Consider the following 22,820-nt stretch of genomic DNA (forward strand, 5'->3'; position numbering starts at 1 on the left):
TTCGTAGGTTCTTGAAGAATTGAAGGTTGAGTGTTTGCTATTGTTGTGGCTATTATCATGGCTTCTTTTACCGTTAAAATTGAAGGGTTATTGGGATCACAATTACACTAAGTGGGCATCTCAGTTCAAATCTGTGTTGAAATGTTACAAACTCTTTGGTCATTTTGATGGATCTGTAGTTTGTCCTCTAAAGTTTGTTATGAATACTGAAATTGGGGTTACAAAGCAAGTATCTGAGGTTTATCAAGAATGAGAGTCCACTGATTTAGCTTTGTTGAGTCTCTTCTGATGATGCTATAAAGCATGTAATTGCGTGTAGAACAGCTGGAGATGCTTGGTCTAATCTTGAAGAAAGATATGCTTCTATATCTAAAATTGATGCCGATCACTTAAAAACTGAGTTCCATACAATTCAAAAGCAGAGTGATTTAGTGAATAAATATCTTCTCATACTTAAGTTTATTAGGGATTACTCACTGCAACTGGAAAATTCATTTCTCACAATGATGTTATCATTGCTACTTTAGCTGGATTGCCCAATGAATATGCTACCATTAGAACGGTAGTTTTTGCAAAAGATACCTCTATTTCTATGAAATAATTAAAAGCTTTGCTTCTTGGTGCTGAAAGAGAAAATAACATTGCCATAAACTCTTTATCTGATAGTATGTCAGCTTTATACATGCATGGTGGTTCTAGGTCTTCAAGGAGTTCACAATTTAAAAATGGTCCATCTATTTCACAGTCTTCTGATGTTGAATCTCCTAGCACTGGAGGCAGGTTTACTGCAGTTCCAATGGTTCCTTATGGTGCTCAGCCACCTGGATTTCCTCCATATTTTCCTCAATCATCACAGGATTAGTTGCCTTTCCTTCCTACACCAACTTTTGGTTTTGGAACTGGTATTGTTGGTAATTGGAGTTCTGCATCTAGACAATTTTTAGTGTCTGGAGCTTCACATTATAATGAGGACAACAACAACAAAGATCTAATAATGGAGGCCAACATAATTATAATGGGGGTCATAAGTCTAACTACAGAGTTAAAAATTTCTAATGGTTATAGGCAAAATAATGGATGGTATGGAAAATACAAAATCTAGAACAACAATGCAGCCTGAGTGTCAAATTTGTCAGAGAATGAGTCACAGTGACCTGCATCAAATTGTTTCTTTAGGAATGCTCAAAGGCCTTCTATTGGGTTCTCTACCAAGTGTCAGATTTGTGGTGAAAAGGGACATAGTACACTTGAATGTTATCAGAGAAGAAATTATTCTTATCAACCCAGGGGACCACTATCTTCTCTAGTTCCAACCTTCATTGCAACTCTATCAATGGCTCCAATTTTTCCAACTCTCTTTCATCAGCAAGGCACATCTAACGCTTCATCTCCTTTTGCAGCACAGTATTCCTATAAAGTTCTTGGATCTACAGTCTATGCAACACCTCCAAATTCATCTGATAATGATAAAGGTTCTTGTTTTATTAATGCTATGGCTGCACATAATTCTTCATCATTTTCAAATTCTTCTACATAGATTTTAGATACATGGGAATCTCATCATATGACTTCTGATTTGACAAGCTTGAATAATGTCACTCAATTTGAAGGTGTTGAGACAATAAAACTTGGCAACGGTCAAGGTTTTCCAGTTGACAATATTGGTTCTACTTTGATAAACACTCCATCAGGTTCTCTTATTTTGAAATAAGTGTTACATATCCCTTGTATTGTTGTCAATCTTATGTCCGTTACTTAACTTTGCAAGAACAATAAATGTTGGTTTATATGTGATGATAACTAGTTCATTGTGCAGGACAAGGTAACAAAGAGATCTTATACAAAGGAAGGATAAAACATTGTTTCAGATTCCTGCTTAAAATTTTTCTTCTACGTTAACTTTTCCTGGACAGTTGATGAAATCTTTAGTGTGGCATCACATACTGGGACATCCAACAAATGAAGTCATGTCTGTTATGTTAACTAAGTCTCAAATTTCTCATGCTATAGATGATGTGCATAAAATGTGTACTGCTTGTATTTATAAGAAATAGATAAGTAACCTTTTTTCTGTTGATTTTACTATATGTGTTCTTCCTTTTGATCAAGTTCATACTGATATATGGGGACCAACACATGTATAGTCCATTGAGGAGTAGACATATGTGGATATTCCCACTATTCAATAAATCTGAAGTGTTATCTACATTGTCCAATTTTACAAGTTTGTTGAAGTTTAGTTTGGTATCAGTATTAAATGTTTATTATATGATGGAGGTGGTGAGTTTACTAGTAAAGCTTTTAAGGAATTCATCGCTTTAAAAGGTATGACTCATAGAGTTTCATGTCCTTATACACCTCAACAAAATAGATTAGTAGAAAAAAAAATCTCACATTGTTGAAACTACCATCACATTGATGGATGCTGCAAGATTATGTCAAAATTTCTGCTATCATGCTTGTGCTCATGCAATAGTTTTAAGGCTAAATAGCCAAAATGGTCCCTGAGATTTGCATAACTCATCACTTTGGTCCCTAACATTTCAAATCAATCAAAGTGGTCTCTGAGATTGTCCACCATCCATCATTTTGGTCATTCCGTTAAAAACTCCGTTAAGTGTCCTGGAGCTCTTGGCCGGAAGTTTGGGCAATTTTCAAAAGCTTCGTAACTGAATCGTTTCTTAACCAAATTCGACCCATAATATATCAAAATGAAAATAGGAAAGTGTAGAATAAGATTATACCTATTTGGAAGCCCAATGGTTGCCCGCGATAGCCAGAAAATAGCCTCGTCCGAGGGAAAAGTAGAAAACTCGTCGGAAACTGGATAAATTTAAACGTTCATAACTTCTTCAATACTAAACGGAATCAAGTGATTCAAAAACTAAAATAATACTGATCGACGAGGCGAAGAGAATGATACCTTTTTCGACGGCTAACTCGCCGTGGTTTGGCCCGAAAACGGCTTAAAAGTGACCATTGACAGCCACTTTCGAGCCTTTTTCCGGCCCCAACACTGCGAGTTAGCCATAAAAAAAAGGTATCATTCTCTTCGTCTCGTTGAGAAGTATGATTTTAGTTTTTGAATCACTTGATTTTGTTGAGTATTGAAGAAGTTATGAACGTTTAAAGTTTACCCAGTTTCTGGCGAGTTTTCCAGTTTTCTCTCGGACCAGTCAACTTTGAGGCTATTTTCCGGCCATCTCCCACAACCATTGGGCTTTGGAATAGGTATAATCTTATTATACACTTTCCTATCTTCATTTTGATATATTATGGGTTGAATTTGATTAAGAAACGATTGAGTTACGAAGCTTTGAAAATTGCCCAAATTTCCGGCCAAGAGTTCCGGGACACTTAAGGGAGTTTTTAACAGAAGGACCAAAATGATGGATGGTGGACAATCTCATGGACCACTTTGATTGATTTGAAATGTTAGGAACCAAAGTGATGAGTTATACAAATCTCAGGGACCATTTTGGCTATTTACCCTAGTTTTAATAAATAGGATGCCAAGTAAAGCTTTTCAAATGCACTTTTCTTATTGTGCTCTTTTTTTTATAAGCCTCTACCCTTTCAAGAATTAAATATATTTGGCAACTATTTATCCTTATCTAAGGCATTACAATGATAATAAGCTTCAACATATGACTTATGTGAGCCTATTTTTGGGATATGCCTCAGGTTATAAGGGTGTGATATGTTATAATTTTCAATCCAAGAAGTTAATTCTATCAGGACATGTGCTTCATGATGATTCCAATTTTCTAACCAAATGTGTTAAACAAATGGCTCCAGAGGTTGTGAAAGTTGTACTTACTTTATCCACTCCTCCAATAGTTGTGAATGTAGTTTCTCTTGGTATACAGCATAACTTGTCTAATGGGGATTCAATCTATGATTCCATTTCTTCTCTACATGAAATTCATAATGCATCTAGTTTCAACTTTACTCTGGTAAATGCTCATTCTAGGAATAGTTTTGATACTGCAATATATCAATCTGAAGCAGGGTCTTCACAGGGATCTGAAACATCACATTCTTAGGTTTCTCCTAAAAGTCAAGATCAGTTCCAACCTTTGTTACCTACTTAATCTTGCACAGCTTCAAGTACTCCCTCCTATCTCTTCTCTAGATGATTCTACTTAATGCAGTTATACCAGATCCAATATCTAGTAGTAATCATCCTATGCAAACAAAGTGACAATTAGGGGTTATTGAAAAGAAGAATTATGTTGCATATTTGGCTTTGTTTCCTAAGCTTAAGTCCTAAAAGATTGATGAGCATGAAGATTCTTGTATTGTTGGGTATTCATTTATAGTTGGTATTAATGCTTGTGATGAGTCAAAAACTTTAAGAATTGTTGCTTCTAATTTTCATTAGCAGCAAGCAATGCAATATCAGTTTGATTCATTGAAATTAAGCTCAAGGAACATGGAATTTAATTCCTCCACCAGCTAATAGGTCTATTATTAGCAGTAAATTGGTCTTCAAGATCAAGAAATATCCTTATGGGAATATTGCTAGATATAAGGTAAGGTTGGTTACTCAGGGGTTCACTTAAGAGCATGTTTTGGGTTATTCCAAAACCTTCAATCCAATCAGTAAGGTTAATTTTCGCTCTTGCTACCTGTCACAAATGGGAACTTAGATAGTAGAATCAAAATACCTTTTTGCACTGAGATTTACAAGAAGATATCTATATGAAACAACCATAAGGGTTTATTGTAGGGGTGGGCGCGGTGCGGTTCGGTGCGGTTTCGAGTGAAACCACAACCGAAACCGAAACTTTTTGCGGTGCGGTGCGGTGCGGTTTTGAAGCCAAAACCGAAATGAAACCAAACCGTTTGGTTCGGTTCGGTGCGGTTTCAAACGGTTTCGGTTTGGTTTTTGAGAAAAAAAATGTACAATTTAAAATATACACATATTTATGCATAAGACGGTCTTATTTTCCTTGTATATTAATTAATAAATATGCAGCAAAATTGCACCAAAAACAGCAACAACAATGCAGCAAAAAACAGCTCCAAAACTGCCAAAAAAATGCAGCCAAACTGCATAAAAAACGCAGAAAAATAGCAGCAAAACAACACCAAAAAACTGTACCAAAACTGCAGCAAAAAACTGCACTGAAACTGCCGCAAAAAACTGCACAAAACTGCACAAAAAACAGCAGCTACACAGCAGCTAAACTGCACCAAAAAACTGCACAAAACTGCAACAACAATGCAGCAAAAAACAGCGCCAAAACTGCCAAAAAAATGCAGCCAAACTGCATAAAAAACACAGAAAAACAACAGAAAACAGCAGCAAGACAACACCAAAAACTACACCAAACCTGCAGCAAAAAACTGAAGGGAAAATCTGCTCACGAGAGTAGAAGGTATAATTGTTGATTGCAAGTAGAAATCCTAGTTGGGAGCAGCCTCTCCATAAATGGGGGTAAGGCTAGCCGACATTCACCTCTCCCAGACCCTGCGTAAAGCGGGAGCCTTATGCACTGGGTACGACCTTTTTTTTTTTAAAGTAGAAATCCTAGATGCTTTACTGAATGGAACCTCATATGCATACTTCTTGCATTGTTCTAGTGGTAATCTAGTCCCACAAAAAAATCTAATCCCACAAATATCAAAAGTAAACCTACTTTTTAACGATACGAAAGAAAGCTTGCGTCTCCAACCAACCTACTAAGAAAACCACACAAACTTCACAACAACGACGCTTCCATAATTGCGTTTCAACATTCATCTGGTAATTTCTATGGACAGTTCAAGAACTTGAAGAAGTTTTACATCAATCTTACAGGAGAAATCTACGCGAGAAGCGACTTTAATTCCCCGATGCTTAAAGGTCTAAGATGAAACACAAATAATTGAGATGATAAATGTCTACATTCTACAGAGGAATACTGCAGCAGTTGTTAGTTGGCAAACAACTTAATGAACAAGGCGATCAATCTTTTGAGTAGCAACAACGAATCAAAGTCTACAGCAAAATTTCCAAAAAGCTGATCCAGATTCAAGGGTGAGCATGAACTAGAATGGAAGAACACAAAAATCCATTTCAAATCTTGATGCAAGAAACACGAAGGAATCAAAGACCTAGACATAACCAAGCACTAAATTAGGATATTCATGACAGACACAGCCTCGTGGGCAATCCGCCATTCGGATACTCGTCCTCCTCCTCGGTGCAAATAAATTCAGAAAATGGAAGCAATAAATTCGAAAATGGAAGCAATAAATTCAGAAATTATCTTTCAAGACCCAAACTTCTTTTTAAGACAAATAACTAAGAAATTGTCTTACCATATTAGCTGGTAAGCAATGACTCAGTGAGGTCGCAAGGCAAGGCAGAGGCGGAGATGCAGATTGCAGTCAGGCAGTTGCCGATCACTTCCACCGCTTCCAGAGATGCAAGCAGGCAGTCGCTCGCAGAGGCAGACGCAGAGATGCAGATTGCAGAGATGGAAGCAGAAGCAGCCTGGTGATCGCAGAGGATAAACAGAGATGCAGATTGCAGAGATGGAAGCAGAAGCAGTCGCTCGCAGAGGCGGACGCAGAGATCGCAGAGGTGCAAACCCAAAACCGCAAAACCAAATCTATAACCTAGTTGAACTAATTAAAAATTAAAAAGTTTAAAATATAACATTTATTTATTATATGATGTGGTTTCGGTTTCAGTTTCGGTTTCGGTGCGGTTTTGAAAACCCAAAACCGAAACCAAACCGTTTTGTGTGCCGCGGTTCGGTTTTGAAACCGAAACCGTTTCAAAACCGCAAAACCAAACCGTTTGGTACGGTTTGATTCGATTCGTGTTTCAGTTTCGGTTTTCGGTTTCAAGTGCCCACCCCTAGTTTATTGATTCAAAGTGTCCTAATCATGTGTGTAAATTGGTTTTGTCCTTATATGGGCTTAAACAAGCTCCAAAGGCTTGGATTTACAAGAAGATATTAATTATGCATAATTATTGAATATTTTGCAAGTTTGAAATGCCATGACGTTTTCGAGAACGTTAATTTCTCTGTTTACCTCCACATTGATTGCAAGTTTCAAATGCCAGAAGATTGAACAAAAGGCCAAACAGTGGGATACACTCATAGTGCGCCAATGATACTCATATATATGTTTTATATTGGAAATAATGGTTCATATCCTTTAACCCGTATCTTCCAGCAAATAATTATCGACTATAATAGAAAACTTTTAACCCCACAATGGTGCGTCAGTCAGATAATATATGTTTTATATTGGAAATAATTGTTCATATTTTAACCGTGTTATCCCGCAAATAATTATCGACTTTCATCACACCCTTTATTTATTCAAGCACATATTTCGATAATACCAAATCTTCAATATCGAATCCAATTGAAAGACATCTATCTATTCGTGGAGATGGATTATTTTTACCTCTCATATGATCTGGTGGTACCTCTCATGGCAGTCACATTGGCCTTGTCACTATTTCTCTACTCCCTGTTATGGAAATATGGAGGGGTAATCCGAAAAGCGCCACCGGAAGCCGGTAGAGCATGGCCAATAATTGGCCACCTCCACTTATTATCAAGCTCAACTGAACCAGCCCATTTGCTATTCGGTAACTTGGCCGACAAGTATGGACCCATTTTCACTATAAAGTTCGGAGTGAAGAGAGCTATCGTCGTCAGTAGTTCCGAAATAGCTAAGGAGTGCTTCAAAACCAACGACAAAGTGTTTGCAAGCCGTCCAAAATCTATAGCCGGAGAAGTTCTGGGCTACAACTATGCCTTTTTCCCCTTCAGTCCTTATGGCGACTACTTTCGCCAAATACGCAAGATAGCCACACTGGAGGTGCTATCCCAGACCCGCATTGAGAAGCTAAAACACATTCGGGAATTTGAAGTGAAGGCATCCATGAAAGAAATGCACCGACGATGGACAGTGAACAAGAAGAGTAGTGGTTCGACTAAGGTGTTGGTGGAGATGAAAGAATGGCTTGCGTTTACAAATGAAAACGTTATATTTAGGATGATTGTCGGGAAAAGTTTTCTGGAAGCTACTGACTCGAAGTACTCTCAAGGATGTTATTTGGGTCGGAAAACGTTTTTGGAATTTCTTCGATTAAGTGGGACTTTTGTGATTTCGGATTCAATTCCGTTCCTGAGGTGGTTGGATTTGGGTGGACATGAGAGAGCTATGAAGAAGATTGCAAAGGAGCTAGAAGAAGTGTTCAAGGGATGGCTAGAAGAGCATAAGCACAAGAGGAAGATTTCGGGCAGACTGATGGGTGATGAGCTTGATTTCATGGATGTCATGCTTTCAATCCTTGGTAACAATGAAGTTACTACATCCTATGACGCTGATACTATCAACATAGCTACTTCCCTGGTAATTTTTCACATACACGTTATATTGGTTGAAATTGAACATGCATCTTATATTATTAAAGCAGGTTGTCTTGCTTGTGAAGCCTAATGGCCACACGTACTTCAGGTCACTTGACTTGTGTTGTCTATATGCTAGGCTTTAAAATTCACCACACATGAGGAGTGAGTATTGAAAGTATTAAACCCACATCAAGAAAATGAGGGATCTTACATGTGCTTATAAGTACTACTTACTATACTGTCGATTGGTTTTATGATGGAACCTCAACTTTCTTCTACCATGATGGTGCCTGATCTGATAGCTCTTATTCATTCTGAGAAATTCTTGAGTGTGACGGTAAAACCACTTTCAAGTTCACTGAATTGTTAGACGTGTATACATACATGAAAATCAGGTTAGATGGGAGAAAGTGAGTAGAAGGAGAAGGAAAGAGGAAAAGAGTGAGAGAAAGTTAGGGTGGGGAAAAAATTGTCTTAAATTGTAAACTATGTTGGCGTAGAAGATTGTTGATGCCATATACTTGTGTTTATGTTACTTGTTTTGCAGACTTTTCTATTAGGAGGTGCAGAAACTACGACTGCGACAATGTCATGGGCTCTAGCTTTACTTGTGAACCACCCTGAAACACTAAAGAAGGTCCAAGAAGAACTAGATGAAAATGTTGGTAAAGATAGACAAGTGAAGGAATCAGACACAGACAAATTGGTCTATCTCCAAGCTGTTATCAAAGAATCAATGCGATTGCACCCTGCTGCACCACTTGCAATACCACACCTATCCACTAGCGATTGCATGGTAGGTAACTACCACGTCCCAGCTGGCACACGCCTATTGGCTAACATTTCAAAGATCCATAGAGACCCAAATGTGTGGTCAGAGCCAAACGAATTCAAGCCAGAACGATTCCTCACAACCCATAAGGGCTTGGATGTTAAGGGTCGGGATTTTGAGTTGTTACCATTTGGCAGTGGTAGAAGGATGTGCCCTGCAATCTCACTTGCACTAAAGGTCACAGAATTTACACTCGCTTCTTTTCTTCATGGGTTTGAAATCGAAACCGCAACGGATGACCCGATTGGCTTGCGTGAGACAGCGGGATTAACCAACCATATGAGTGCCTTGTTTGAAGTCCTTCTCACTCCACGCCTTCCTGCTGAGTTATATTAATATAATGTACTAATTAGGCAAAGTGTGCTATGTTATGTTTGTTCTTTGAGTGATTGTTATTTGTCGAGTCCTTTATATTTGTATCTCAGCATTGTTTTTGTACTAATTAGGCAAATTGTGGTATGTTATGTATGTTCTTTGAGTGATTGTTATTTGTCGAGTCCTTTATAAATATATCTCATCATTCAACAATGCTCACCAGTTTTACTTGTTTTTCTAAATAAATTTATGTATTTCCTATATGTGCTTCAAGGGACATATTTGTGAGCAAACATTTTAGCATATGGAATTTGAGATGAAAGATCGTTGAAACCCCGACCATTATGGCCCCTAGAAATTTTTTAAATAAACAAAAACATAAATGGCCACATATATTCATGGAACAAGATGGCGATACTAAAAAGGTCTTATACCCATAATAAATAAGGAAGAGTCATCCGTTTCACACATGTGGCCAACAAGCACGTGTGGTCATCACCGCCAATTACATTATAAGGTTCTTCGAACTAGGTAGAAACATCAGCAATTTTAAGAGGGCATCGCCTCTATTTTTTTATGTTAATTTATTAATCAATGATTGAAATTAGGCCTCAGAAATGGTGCACGAAATGCATGCGAAATTCACAAGCTTGTAGCTATTGTGCTTCCTCCTCTGATTGGTTGTCTGGTTTATGGGTTGACCATTTCGTTACATGCAGGGTGGCTTTCTCAGCCTGCCAAGTTCAAGCAACAAATTTGTACAATAACGAGTATTTCAAATTTAGGGTTTGAAAGGGGAACAAATAAATATATAAGAAAACAAAAAGATAACATAATCAAAATCATTATGTCTAATTAACATACCTCCTTTTCCCAATCACGTTGAATTGTGATGGTGGCCAATATCAATGTTTGCATACCGGTTCCACCAATGATCATCCCACCCCAAATACCCTGTTTTACATCATATAATAAACAAAAAAGGCCAAGATAATGCCATTAATCCTTGCAAAATTTATGATGGCACAAGTGGTACAGTTAGCAAAATTTGGTCCTATACTGGCTGCGAGGACTAAGATTTTTATATGTTTAAGAGCATGTTTACAAAAGAGATGCAGAAAAACAAAGAAGTATATGGAGCAATAACCAGCTTACCCTAATACCCAAGTTGAAGGCCCATCCCATTAAAATTCCAAGTGGCAATCCAACAATGTAGTAGCAGAAAAGATTTATATATGCCACCCATGCTTGCCATCCCGATCCCACTGCTACTCCTGTTCATTGTAAACCCCATAAAAATTTGGTCATGGTCAGTAACATATGATAAAATGTGTATAACCACCATTCTAGGTCAGAATTGTGAGTATATGAAGGGAAAAGAGTTCTACATCAAGGAAATGAGAAATCTTGCAAGGACTTAAAAGAAGTTGAGCTATTTTCCATATTACTAATTGGTTCTATAATGAAATCTCAATTTTCTTCATGGGCTCACTTTTATGGTCAAGATGGTTAACCAAATGGTTCCAAATTGGTCGTAGAACAAACCTGATAAAACAGGTTGGACGCTATTAAGTAGAATTGTGATGGCCAAGAGGTAAGACATGTGATTAACTGCTTCAACGACATCACTGCTGGTGGTGAATATGTATGCGATCTTGTCATGGAGTGCAATTATAAGTACACAAAAAAAGACACCAACCATGGTCGATTCAATTACAGAAACCTTCGTTGCAAACTTTGCTGCCTTCCAGTTTCCAGCTCCTAGTTCATTTGCAACTCTTACTCTGTAAATTCATAATATAAATTTCAAATGAATGCTAGTGTTTGTACTATGTCAAATAACTCTACTAAGTACAAAAAACTCCTGATTTCATCATTTCTTGCCTCTATAGTTTTAGTTCCATTATTAAGGTGAGATTAATTTGGAAAGAGAATAGAAATGATACCCCGTTCCAGCAAAGAAGGCTAGAGGAATCATGATCTCCCACCCATTAATAGTCATGCTGCAGAATTTAGACCCAATCATAAAAATGATTAGCTAAAATTGGGTTTGGTTTTTATTTTTTAAATATTATTATGAATGGGATTCCAAGCTATTACATTAATTTAGAGGAGGAGAAGGTTTGAACCTCGGACACAAGGGTGGAATTTAAGTCAACGCCTTATCCACTAAGATTGGACCACATGCAGCTAAAATAGTAATATTAAAATAAAAGTTTAAATATGGTTAATTTTTCACCCTAAAGTGTTCGAGGTTTTCAAATTTGATCTTTAAATTGTGTTTTGGAGATGGTCTAAAATTTTATTTTCTCTATATAACCTTAAGCGCGTAAAAGCTCTTAATCACTTGACCCATATGATCCTAACAAATTCTATTTTTTTAAGTGCTTAGTGATGTCAAATAACCACGTTCGGAAGAAAGCTGATGGTTTAGCACTTTCCAATCCAATTTCCTCAATTTCTGAAATTCTGAACAACAATTTAAAACATCACACTTTCCAACCACTTTCACAGTAATATCTTTAAAACAAGGTCACCTACTAAACATGTATCCATCTCTATCAATTTTTGAAATTAAAGTTATTAGGGTTAAGTACCAAATTGGAATTGCAACCCGAAAGTTCATGAAGCAAGTCTAATTATTAGTTAAATTTGATCCGTGCAAATTAAGGAGAATTGGAATTATATAAAACATGGAATCGCATACCAGACTGACAAAGCATCCACAGTAATGGTGGTATTTTTCAAATAACCAGTTATCAATATCAGTATCCTGTAATACCAGTTCTCCAAGCTGCATAAATCATTGGTAACACAATCAACCTACAGAAAATACAAAAATAAATATAAAAAAAAAATCATATGCATGTGGGAACGAATTAAATGTGTACCAAAGCATAACGCCAGAAGCAACCGAAAGTTTGATAAATTCCCAGAGCCCAGAAAACGCTTGCGTAGAGAAACCAGTCCAAGTCTGTGAACACCAACCACAAGTAGCATACACATAGAGCCCCAAAGCCAAAACCCACCAAGAAATATCCAAAGCAATAACAGCACCAAAAACCCCAAAATGCAACACATCGACGAAAAGCCAACTCGTCAATATATTGATCAATAAAGCCACTAAACTGACCCAAGCAATAACAATGTTCTGAAGCTGGCTTTGCAAGAACCTTGTCAATGGGAAGTAAAACGCAAAGCTGAAGTGTAGGGGTATGAGCCACAGAGCCACCGCTCCTGACAGTGCCGCCACATCATCACTTTGTCCCAATAGTTTCAGAATTGGAGTGACGAAAATGTAAACCGGCAAAAGTGCAATGCAGCAGAGAAATAACACCGTCCATGACCTTTGCAAGTATATTCCAAGCATATGGTACCTTTTTGCTCCAAATGCCTGCCCACAAAGTGTTTCCAGTGCACTTGCCATTCCTAACTGATGGCCAATTATAAGAAAATTAACTATAAAACAATTAGGCCTCATTTGGTAAGTATGATTGGATTTGAATTGATAACGGTTCAATTTCACGACAAATTCAAGGTAAAAGTGGATCATTTTTTATTTGGAGGATATTAAATGAGGATTAGACATGAAGAAAACTTTACGTTCTAATCCTACTATTTTTGAGAGGATTGAAATGCATATATAATTTTTCTTCATGAGTAAATCATTTTCTAACCCTTGCTACTGGGTCATACTTTTTTTTTTATTTCTCCCCTCAACATGCCTTGATATTATAGAGTTTTACATTCCAATTCAATCCTACATTCCAAATAAGCCTAAGAGATTACAAAGTCAAATTTTTGAATCGAAAGTTGTAGTTAATTAATGTGCTTTAGGTACCAAACATTTATATGTTGAAATAAAATGTTATTATAATTAATAATTCGACAATATAACATACCATGAGAAGTTTCAGTGAAACAGAGTGTGTTTAGTTAGTAGTAGTACATTAATTATTACGTACCAAGAGGCCAAAATTGAAGCCGATGACCAGAGTGATTCCAATGGAAACTGAAGCTAGTTCAACCTCCCCAAGGTGTCCAGCAAAGGCTTGGGTAATGACGTTCATGGAGAAAGTAGCCACCCTGCTGAAGATTGCAGGACCCACTATTTTCCATAGCTTCTTGGTCTCTAACCAGACCCTTAGTGAAAGGTCTGTTTTCTGATCTCTGTCATTGGCGGCACTGTTTTGGGGTAATGCCTCTGGTAATAGAGACTGAGTAAGATCACCATCTTGGTCACTGTTTCTGTTTCCCATGAGAGAAATAAGAAACTGTACTCTTGTTTGCTGACTTCCTATATTGGTTGAGAGAGAGAGAGAGAGAGAGAGAGAGAGAGAGAGTTTGCCCTTGTAGTGACGTAACAGTTTGGAATTTTTGTAAAATAGGAGTTGTTGAAGCTGTCGGTGAATAGCATTTAAAGAATACAAAGTAGTTGAGGGTGGGTTAATGAGTGGCAGCTTTTTCTCTGAACAACCTTATTTAATTAAATGAGGTCGGTGGTTGTATGAATCTTAAAATATTAATGAGCTTTCATTTCGTATCTAGTCTTTTGTATCTCTAAGTACTCCATGTCTGTTTTTTTAAGTTTCATTTCAAATCTTCATAGGTTTTCCACTACTATTTTTTGTTATGATTCTTTATCTCATAATTGCATTTTCTAATAGTAACTCCACCGTTGCTAATTGCCTTGAAAATAGGCAACTCAATCTATTCCTCCTCCCAAAACATTCCAGCCCACTCGAGCAATTTAGGGCAAGCCCGATGAAGAAGTTAAGCAATAATCCACTAGCCTAACGTATGCGCTATGTGAAGCAAGACTGGCATCACAATTTAAATTATTAAAAATTATAAAAATTAATTATAAATATAAAAAAATATATAAAATTTTCTATAAATGTCTAACCATGTTCTACCACTTTACACTAGATTTCAATATTTTCAAATACTTTCAATCAATCTTTTATTATTATCCGAAATTAAAAATAAAGTTTTCTTTCATTATTTTATAAATAAAAATTACTTATATTTTAATACAAATTACCTGGGCTCTTTAGTTTAGGAGTGAAGATGCACTTAGGTAGTTACTGTTCACTACAGGCAGTTACTGTTCCTTTAAGGGGAATGGGTTGCCTTTAAGGAGCTTCTATAGGTCTTTGATTCACATGTCCAAACCACTTTAACCGAATTTCTCTCATCTTATCTTCAATTGTGAGCACTCCGAGTTTACCTCATATATCTTCATTCTTAATGATGTACCTTTCCCATATACCCACAGATCCAACGAAGCATTTTCATATCCATTACCTTTTTTTTTTTTTTTGCATGTGTTGATGTTTGATCGTCCAACATTCCATGCCAAAGCATTTCTTGTTGTTTGTGCATACAACAAGAACAACAACCAAGCTTTATTATGACAACATGTCCCTAGTTCTACAATTTTATAAATTTTTAAAATGTGAATTTACGAAAATTCCCTAAAGGCGAGGGTATTGACTTTCGTTGACCAACGTATAGTGAGACGTACGAAATATTCTTTTAGCATATTCTTGAAGTAGTCAATGATACGAATGCGTAGGCGCAAAAAAAAAATCGAAATCGGAGCTACGGTTAAAATTTTATGGAACTACAAATCCGAAAATTATGTTGGTAAGGGCTACTATTTATTATTTTATACATTTCTCATAATTATATTATTACCATTTTAACATTAGTTGATAGAAAATTGAAGGAAAGAAGAAGAATGAATGGAGGAAAGGGAGGGCTGTTGCCTAGTCGAAGGAGAGAAAAGGAAGGGGTTGCTGCCCAATCAGGAAGAAGGATAAATCCAATGACCAATTGAGGGGGAGATCAGGGAGGGAAAGGAGAGAGGTGAGTGGCACCCAACCCAGACCTTCATCCCTTTGACCCGTATACCTAAGACTCAACCAGCAGCACCACTGGTTTTGAAACATTTTTCGGTGGTTCTCCAAAAAATTAAAATTCTTCATCACTTGGAATCATCCTAAGATCCTTCCCTCAACCCTTCTTATATAAAAACCCAAGCCAATTTGGCTTTAATTTGGGGAATTTGAACCGAGAGTTCAAAGGTTGCACGGTTGCGATCCGTCCAAATCCAAAAGGTTTTCCGTTAGTCATCACCATCCTCAAGTGTTCCTTAAGCCCAGGAATAAACCCCAAACAACCTTGGAGGCGGCGGAGCACCGAAGAAGCCGAATCGAAGGCCACCCTTTTTAGGGTTTCCGGCGGATTCGAGATGAATTGGAGCTTTTCTCGGCCAAATTGATCTTAGTCACACGTATGAAACTTGCTCTACTCGTTGTGATCTTCATTCTTGTAAAATTTGAGAATTTTTGGAAATAGTTGAATTTTCCGACGAATCGGGGCGGCGACGTGTGGACCGAGATCCGACCTAACCATCCCAGGCTAATTTGCTGCCTCGATTCCATAGACATCCGTTTAGTGAAATCCCAATGTTTTAATATAGTTTCGTAGTTGACCGCCTAGTTGGCCGTCACTTGGTTATTATATGAATTGATGATCTGACCACTGGATCATCACCAAACATTAATACGTTATAATACGTAATATTTAAGGACCATATAAACTTATGGATCAAGAATTCGACGTACGGATCTTCCCAAATTGGATTTGTAAGTTCGTAAAATAAAACGTTGACCGCCACTTGAATTGTGATTGGCGGAGATTCGACCATCGGATCATGGTAATATTTTAGTATGTTGTTCTAGAAGCATAATGTGGATCTTTGGAAGTTACGGATTGGAAATTCAAGGTGAAGATCTTCCGGATTGAGTTAAGTAGGGTTGTCGACCGGACCGTTGACCTTTGATCGATAGTGTACTTTTGGTCAATGGGTTTAACGTCTTTGGGGATGTGTTTTATGTAAGTTACGTGTTATATTGATAAGAATTCTGAGACATGATTTGATTGTTCTAGGCGGCGATTGTTCGTGATGCCTCGATATTCATGCTAGGGAGTTGTAGTGTGAACTTCAGGTGAGTGGGTCTTTTCCTTTTTATAGTGTGTGTGTGTGTGTCTATATATAATTGATAGTTTTCATTTATGCATTTGAAAAAGAATTCCTTACGTACGCCTGGATTTGACTAAAGTTTATAAGAATTAGCGAAATTACAGAATTTATGAAATATACTACATCCTACGAGATGCACATATATGCTTATAATCTTTGATGCCATAATTATATCTACAACTATGAATGTTAGTATGTTAATTAGAACTATCGAATCACTGTGGCATGCTTATATTTATGTAGTTTGCTCATCATTACTACACGTCGATTTTAGTGCTTATCCAGGGCCAGGGCAAGTCTTTCATGTATATGTTCACCTTCGCACCGCACGCTCTCCTTGGATTCAAGTAGGTGTTAGTCCTATCATACAGGTTGCATTAGGTAACTCCGAATCGTAGGTGACCGCGATTATCACCAGTCTTCACGCGATTATAGCACTAGAGCATATAATATGATTACACCCAATCATGTCGTATAAGTAACATTGGGCGACTCCGATTCGTGTGCTAACATATATTGATAAGCATTAGTTCAGTCGTACAGGTCACATTAGGTGACTTCGATTGGTGTGTTAGCATAGGTTGTTGAGCACCTGATTTTACTTATATTACTGTTGAGATTTTGTGATTTTGGAATGTCATGCTTGATTTATGTTTTGCAAGCTATGGTAAGTATTTTCATACTATACGTGGTATGTATATTTTGGAAACTATACATGGTTTATTTTACTATAACGTTTTCAAAGGCTTTTACTAAAACTTTATTTTCAGGTCCACTCACTCTTAGTTTTTGCCCCTCTAGGTTTTAGTACCTGAGCTTTCATATTGACGAGGATTCTTGGCAAATCTTGGGGTGGACAGTTACCTTTGATGATATAATTTCTCACCTTATTTTACTGTAATGTACTTATGCTCTGTGAACACGTGTGAATTGGGTTCATTCCCGCTCACAACGCACTCTTGTATTTTGGCACTTTTAGGTTTAAATTTATTCACATTTCCACATCACTATATTTTATGGCTTCGTCACCCTCCAGGTGTCGGCCAACACAGCTCAATTTGGAGTCCAGGTGGACGTTTCAGGTCGGGGTGTGTCATTATTGCATTAAGTGGGGGTAAGCGGGGCTGTATGAATTCTAGAGCGCCACTGCGCTCAATTTTGCACGAAGTCTTCAGTTAGCTTTAAATAATCCACATCATTTGTGCATATATGGTAGAAAATTCCCATTATTTTGATAAGGAAAATGTAGACTATCTTTTTGGACCATATTTATAAACCATATAATGTGTCACCAATAAAAAATAAGCATCAACAACCGCGTTATATGGTTTACAAAATATGATTTAGATAGATAATATTCCAAGCATTACACTTTGGATAATCTCTAGAATTTGTTGTGTTTTATATTCGTATCTTTTCTCATAAAATCTGACAACTTCATGAAGAGTTATGCCTCAATATAACTAGTTTTTCTGAATGAATGCCATTGAACAGATACACCAGCCTCTACTGTATAAGAGCAAGTTCACCCCATCCAAATTGCTTGGATAAATGGGCAATCCATCCCCAACATTCAAAAAGTAACCCCACCCTAGCCCAATCAGCTGGGCTATTGGGGAGTCAGACTCATCGCTTGGGCATGAATAGCCCAAGCCTGTGACTTAGTGGATCTGATGTTAGCCACGTGATTTTTTTTTTTGTGCCAGATGTGGTTTACATGAGTGGAGAATGGTGAGTTAGCCGACCAAAAAACATGGATGGGATCAAAACTACATGCGCCTCAGCCTTTTAGGATGGTGGTACCGTGGCTTTTCGGGTTGTTGGATTTCCAATGGTTAAATTTTTTTCTAATTAGATTGTAATAGCTAGGACACGTGGCACAATATGGGTCATTAGATTATATCAATGGTCCATATTTTTTTCGACTTACATTAAAAGAAATAGCAAACGTTCTTTTATTACCCTTGGGACCATGTGTCACAATTGGGGCTATTAGATTGCAAAAACATGTAATCCAACGCTCCATGTTAATTAGGTTAGATAAAGATTATCGAAAAAAATCAGAAAAATACAAGAATAAAATTAATTTTTTTTTCCAATAAATACCCAACCATTCTCTCCACCCTACACCACATTTCCATATTCCCAAATACTTTCAACCAATCTTTCTCCCAAATTTTCTAAATACTTTTGTATGCAAAAAATGGCTAATGATGCAGGCTCAAATTGGTCGATCATTAAAGATGTTACGTTGTGTGAATCCTAAGTTTGAGTTTCTCATGACCATATTACGTGTAATGAGCAGAAGTTGCAACAACTTTGGAAGAAACTTCTTACCTATTTTTGCGAGATGCTTGGCAATACAAGAACAAATTAAGCTCTAGCAAGTCGGTGGAAAATACTCAACATATCTTTTACTACTTGGAGAGCACTGTTAAATAAGCTCATGATAATCTTCAAAGTGGTGAAAATTTATTTAGTAAGGGGAAAATATTGTTTTTACTTATTTCTTTTAGCCCTAAATTACATTAATTAATTTGAATAGAGTTTTTTTTTTTTGCTTCCCATATTTGTTGTAGGCAATTCAAGCACAAGGTACAATGCGGCCAGTATGAACAAGTCATTCAACCTCTTGTATAGTGGAATGTTTTCAAACGTTGTCCCATATACAAAACTGTGCCAAATGGTCCATCAACTGTCATGGACGACACTCATCTGCACTCTGCACCAGAAGAAGTCTTGCTTGTTCAGGAATGTAGCTTACTTGAAGTACGCTTGTGCCAACTTGAGTAGATCATTCTTGCAACACATTGTTGAACATTGGAGATTGACCAAGGACATTGAGGTCATTGTATGCTCTTGAAACACCGAAAAAAAAAACCATGCTAAAACCATGAATCAAATGATGCCACTGCCTCCAAAATGATACTTTTGGTTCCTTTTATATTTTTATAATCTCCTTGCCACGAACTTGAGGAGTTTTTCCACCTAGTGCATATAGTGGAATCTTCCAATCATGACAGGAAAACCTCGCATCTCACCGTTCTTTAGAAGCCTATGTAGGTTCATTGTCATAAGTCGCATAAGGTATTCATTAGTGTAGGTAGCTTCGATTGCGGAGTAAAACCTCATCAGGGACTCTAAAATGATTTATTTCCTCAACCTCCTTATCTCATACACTTGGTCTGTAGATATCCCATATGGGAGCATCTGCAAGCAACAATAATTGTTTGCTCAAGAATGAGACCTATAATTTAAAAAACATTGTTCTTTTGCACAAAGTATGAACCGTGGTTGCAAATAGCAATCATGATTTTGTTAAACAAATGTGGTTGCATTCTAATTGAATGTATAAAACACGCGTCATTGTAGACATTATTTGGGACTAAGTAATCTCTAAGAGATCCTGACCTCATTGTGACTAAGTAATCTCTAAGAGATCCTGACCTCATTGTTCCCTCCTATTGAGGTTTGTGGATCGATTGGGTCTGGAGATTACCGTCATACCTTGCACGACATGACGGGTATGTGCAGCTCTTTCCCTTCTTGCTTCATCATGTCTCCTTCTACGTTTTTTATCCTCTTGGTCTTCCATTTTGAACAACTCATTTCCTTGATTCTAGAAATTGAAAAAATTCATTCTTTTACTCTTCGATTTCTAACAATATCATTGAAGAAGACATTGTAAGAACTCAAGATTTATACACTATGAAGAAGAATTCAGTGAGATTTTGAATTCAGTGCCTGAGTTTAGGTGAGATGTAGGGTTTATATGGAGAAAAATGAGAGAATGAGATTGTAGTTAATGCCATGTGGAGCCCCGTGATCGGTTGAAAATCTTATCGCAAATCTATCCACCAAAATTCTAAACACATAGTGACAAGTGGTGCAACAAGATTGATTAAAAATCTTATCGAAAATCTATCCACAAAATTCTTACGGGATCATGACACGTGGTGCTACGGAATTGGTTAAAAATTAGTCGAAAATCTATCCACAAAAATTGTTATTCTGAATAGTGACGCATGGAGTGACCAAATTGATTAAAAATCCTGTATGAAATTAAACATAAAATTATCTTTTATTAATATTTTTTAAAAACAATTTTTAATACCAATTGTCTGGGCAATTCGTTTACGGGGTGGACCGAGCAGTTACTATTCACTAAGGGCAGTCATTCCCTTTACCCAAATTTGCTGGACAATAATTGTCTTAGTGGGGTGGACCTTTTAAAGATTGTCTGATGCAGATTTTAACAACCAAAAAATAATTTTGTTCTCCTTATTCAACATTTCGAAAGACTCTTCCACTTATACATTAATTTCTTATACAAAAGAAATTAAAATCTGAAAGATCATGCTAATATTTTGAGTGTTAGGGTTTGTCTTAGGAGTGCAAAACTTTGAAAAACATAAACTGTTTGGATGTGGTTCATTGTATCCGCAAAACTTATTCGCACATTAAAGCAAATTTTCACCCCTCGTATCATAATCATAACTCATATATTATAAAATTTCTTCAGCACCAAACTTAAACGTCGTCCTATATGACACTCCAAAATATCCTCTTGCATGTTTTTAGTTGGAGACCATGAATGATTTTACTCACCAAAAACAAGAGAAAATTGAGTTTAAAAGAAAGTTAAGTTTTCTATAAATTTAATTGGTAAACATATCAAACACACCAAAAAAATAAAAAGTTATCCGTATTCTAAAATGTCACGCGGCGCTTCTCCATTGGTGCTCATACATCAGAATATATCATATAATTTCAAATATTATTAGATGTATCAATATTAAAGAGTGGCGACCAATGCCCCACGCACTGATATTATTCACAATTTGCAATTTGATAGATGTGAATTTTATCCCAAAAAGCCTCATAAATAAGAGGTCAATCTGAATTTTTAAGTAGACTAACAAAAATTACATATTAGCATCATTACATGTACAATTGGGAGCCAGTTTCTCACATTTTTAGATAATTTAAAATAGGTCAACCTAAATTGAGACACTACATTGGATTTTTTATTTTGCAGTTTAATAGATTCGGACAGTGCACTGTTTTAGTATGATTATTGGTTGATGACTCGTTTTTACTTTTTTTTTTTTTTTTTTTTTGGTTCTTGTGGATGCAAATTTTCTCCTCCTCGATCTTGGACGATTTTGCACCTACAAAACAACTAGCACCTTAGGTTAAGGCCAAAAGCCTCACGCGCCCACGATGAATATTGGGGGGGGGCTTTAGCCGAAGAACCTCCGATACCAAAGTTAGAATTTTAGAGAGAAATAATGTTTAGAGTATTTAGGATTTTTTGCAAGAGGATTGGAATCATCTTTTGTGAGAAAAATAGGTGGTATATATAGGATATAGCCGGTCCCCTTTGGAGAAAAGTTGGCCGGCCTTTGGATCAAATTTGGGTGCCATTTGTGGATTTAATTAGTCCATTAATATATTAATTAGAAATAAATATATTAATTGACTAATTAAAGAAATGTTTTTGGGAGTTTTTGTATAATTGGCTAATCAATGTCACAAAAAAGGAAAATTATGGTGGAAAAAAGAAGGAAATGGCCGGCTCCCTTTGGAGAAGGGGTAACCGGCCTTTAGGGTAATTTTTGGGCTTAATTTGGTGATGTAATTAGCCTTTAATATATTGATTAGGTATAAATATATTCATTGGCTGATTAATCATAATAAAAAGGGATGTTATGGAATGTTTTTGAAGGTTATGGAATGTTTTAAATAAATGGCTAATTGAATAAGGAAAAAATGAGGTAAAAAATATATGGAATGAAATAGGTTTTGAATTGTTACCTATTTTGGGTACTCTTGATTTGGTTGATGGATGATTTTCCACTGCTCGCGTGTAGGAGACCCAGTGTGCCTTGAGGGTAAATTTGTCATCTTCACCAAAAAATCCACGTGTCGCATTGTGATTATTTTTGGCTCCACAAATGCCCACACACCTACTGGGCTGCTCGTAGGAAAGGGCAGTAGGTGTAGCGATCTTCTTGCTTTAGGAAACTTAGGACTGCTTCCTGTTTTGATGTAGATTCCCTCTTTAATATGAAATTAGATCCTTCTAGGAAAGGGAAATAAATTTCTCTCAAAGCCTATTTAAGTCCACCTTAAGTGGGTTATTAAATCAACTTTGGAGAGTGATTTATTCTACCCTACAAGAGAGAGAAAGCTTAAAGGATATTTGTTCCCCTTCCCCTAGCAATCTTCTACACTTGCCCGTGCAAAGGAC

At 36.8% G+C, this 22,820-nt stretch overlaps 2 protein-coding genes and 2 long non-coding RNA genes across 4 annotated transcripts in view; 1 reads left to right on the forward strand and 3 right to left on the reverse strand.

Annotated features, from left to right (window-relative positions):
- Window positions 1-22,820, reverse strand: part of LOC126602203 (uncharacterized) — a 66,717-nt gene that overhangs the window by 15,356 nt on the left and 28,541 nt on the right. The window lies entirely within an intron of this gene.
- On the reverse strand, window positions 484-6,832 carry LOC126602200 (uncharacterized). The gene is made up of 2 exons (XR_007616021.1): window positions 6,310-6,832; window positions 484-923 (listed from the first exon to the last, which is right to left on the reverse strand). It is a non-coding gene; the product is annotated as an uncharacterized LOC126602200 (long non-coding RNA).
- On the forward strand, window positions 7,346-9,729 carry LOC126602193 (cytochrome P450 CYP82D47-like). Its single transcript, XM_050269027.1, has 2 exons — window positions 7,346-8,370; window positions 8,917-9,729. The coding sequence occupies exons 1-2, from the start codon at window positions 7,399-7,401 to the stop codon at window positions 9,535-9,537; spliced, it is 1,593 nt and encodes a 530-aa protein (XP_050124984.1). The 5' UTR covers window positions 7,346-7,398; the 3' UTR covers window positions 9,538-9,729.
- Window positions 9,932-13,889, reverse strand: LOC126602195 (protein DETOXIFICATION 27-like). Its single transcript, XM_050269029.1, has 8 exons — window positions 13,482-13,889; window positions 12,408-12,949; window positions 12,224-12,310; window positions 11,463-11,519; window positions 11,062-11,300; window positions 10,672-10,790; window positions 10,381-10,470; window positions 9,932-10,250 (listed from the first exon to the last, which is right to left on the reverse strand). Exons 1-8 carry the CDS (start codon window positions 13,773-13,775, stop codon window positions 10,173-10,175), a joined length of 1,506 nt encoding a protein of 501 aa, XP_050124986.1. The 5' UTR covers window positions 13,776-13,889; the 3' UTR covers window positions 9,932-10,172.

Source organism: Malus sylvestris, chromosome 15 (genome assembly GCF_916048215.2).
Source record: "Malus sylvestris chromosome 15, drMalSylv7.2, whole genome shotgun sequence".
Classification (NCBI taxonomy): domain Eukaryota; kingdom Viridiplantae; phylum Streptophyta; class Magnoliopsida; order Rosales; family Rosaceae; genus Malus; species Malus sylvestris.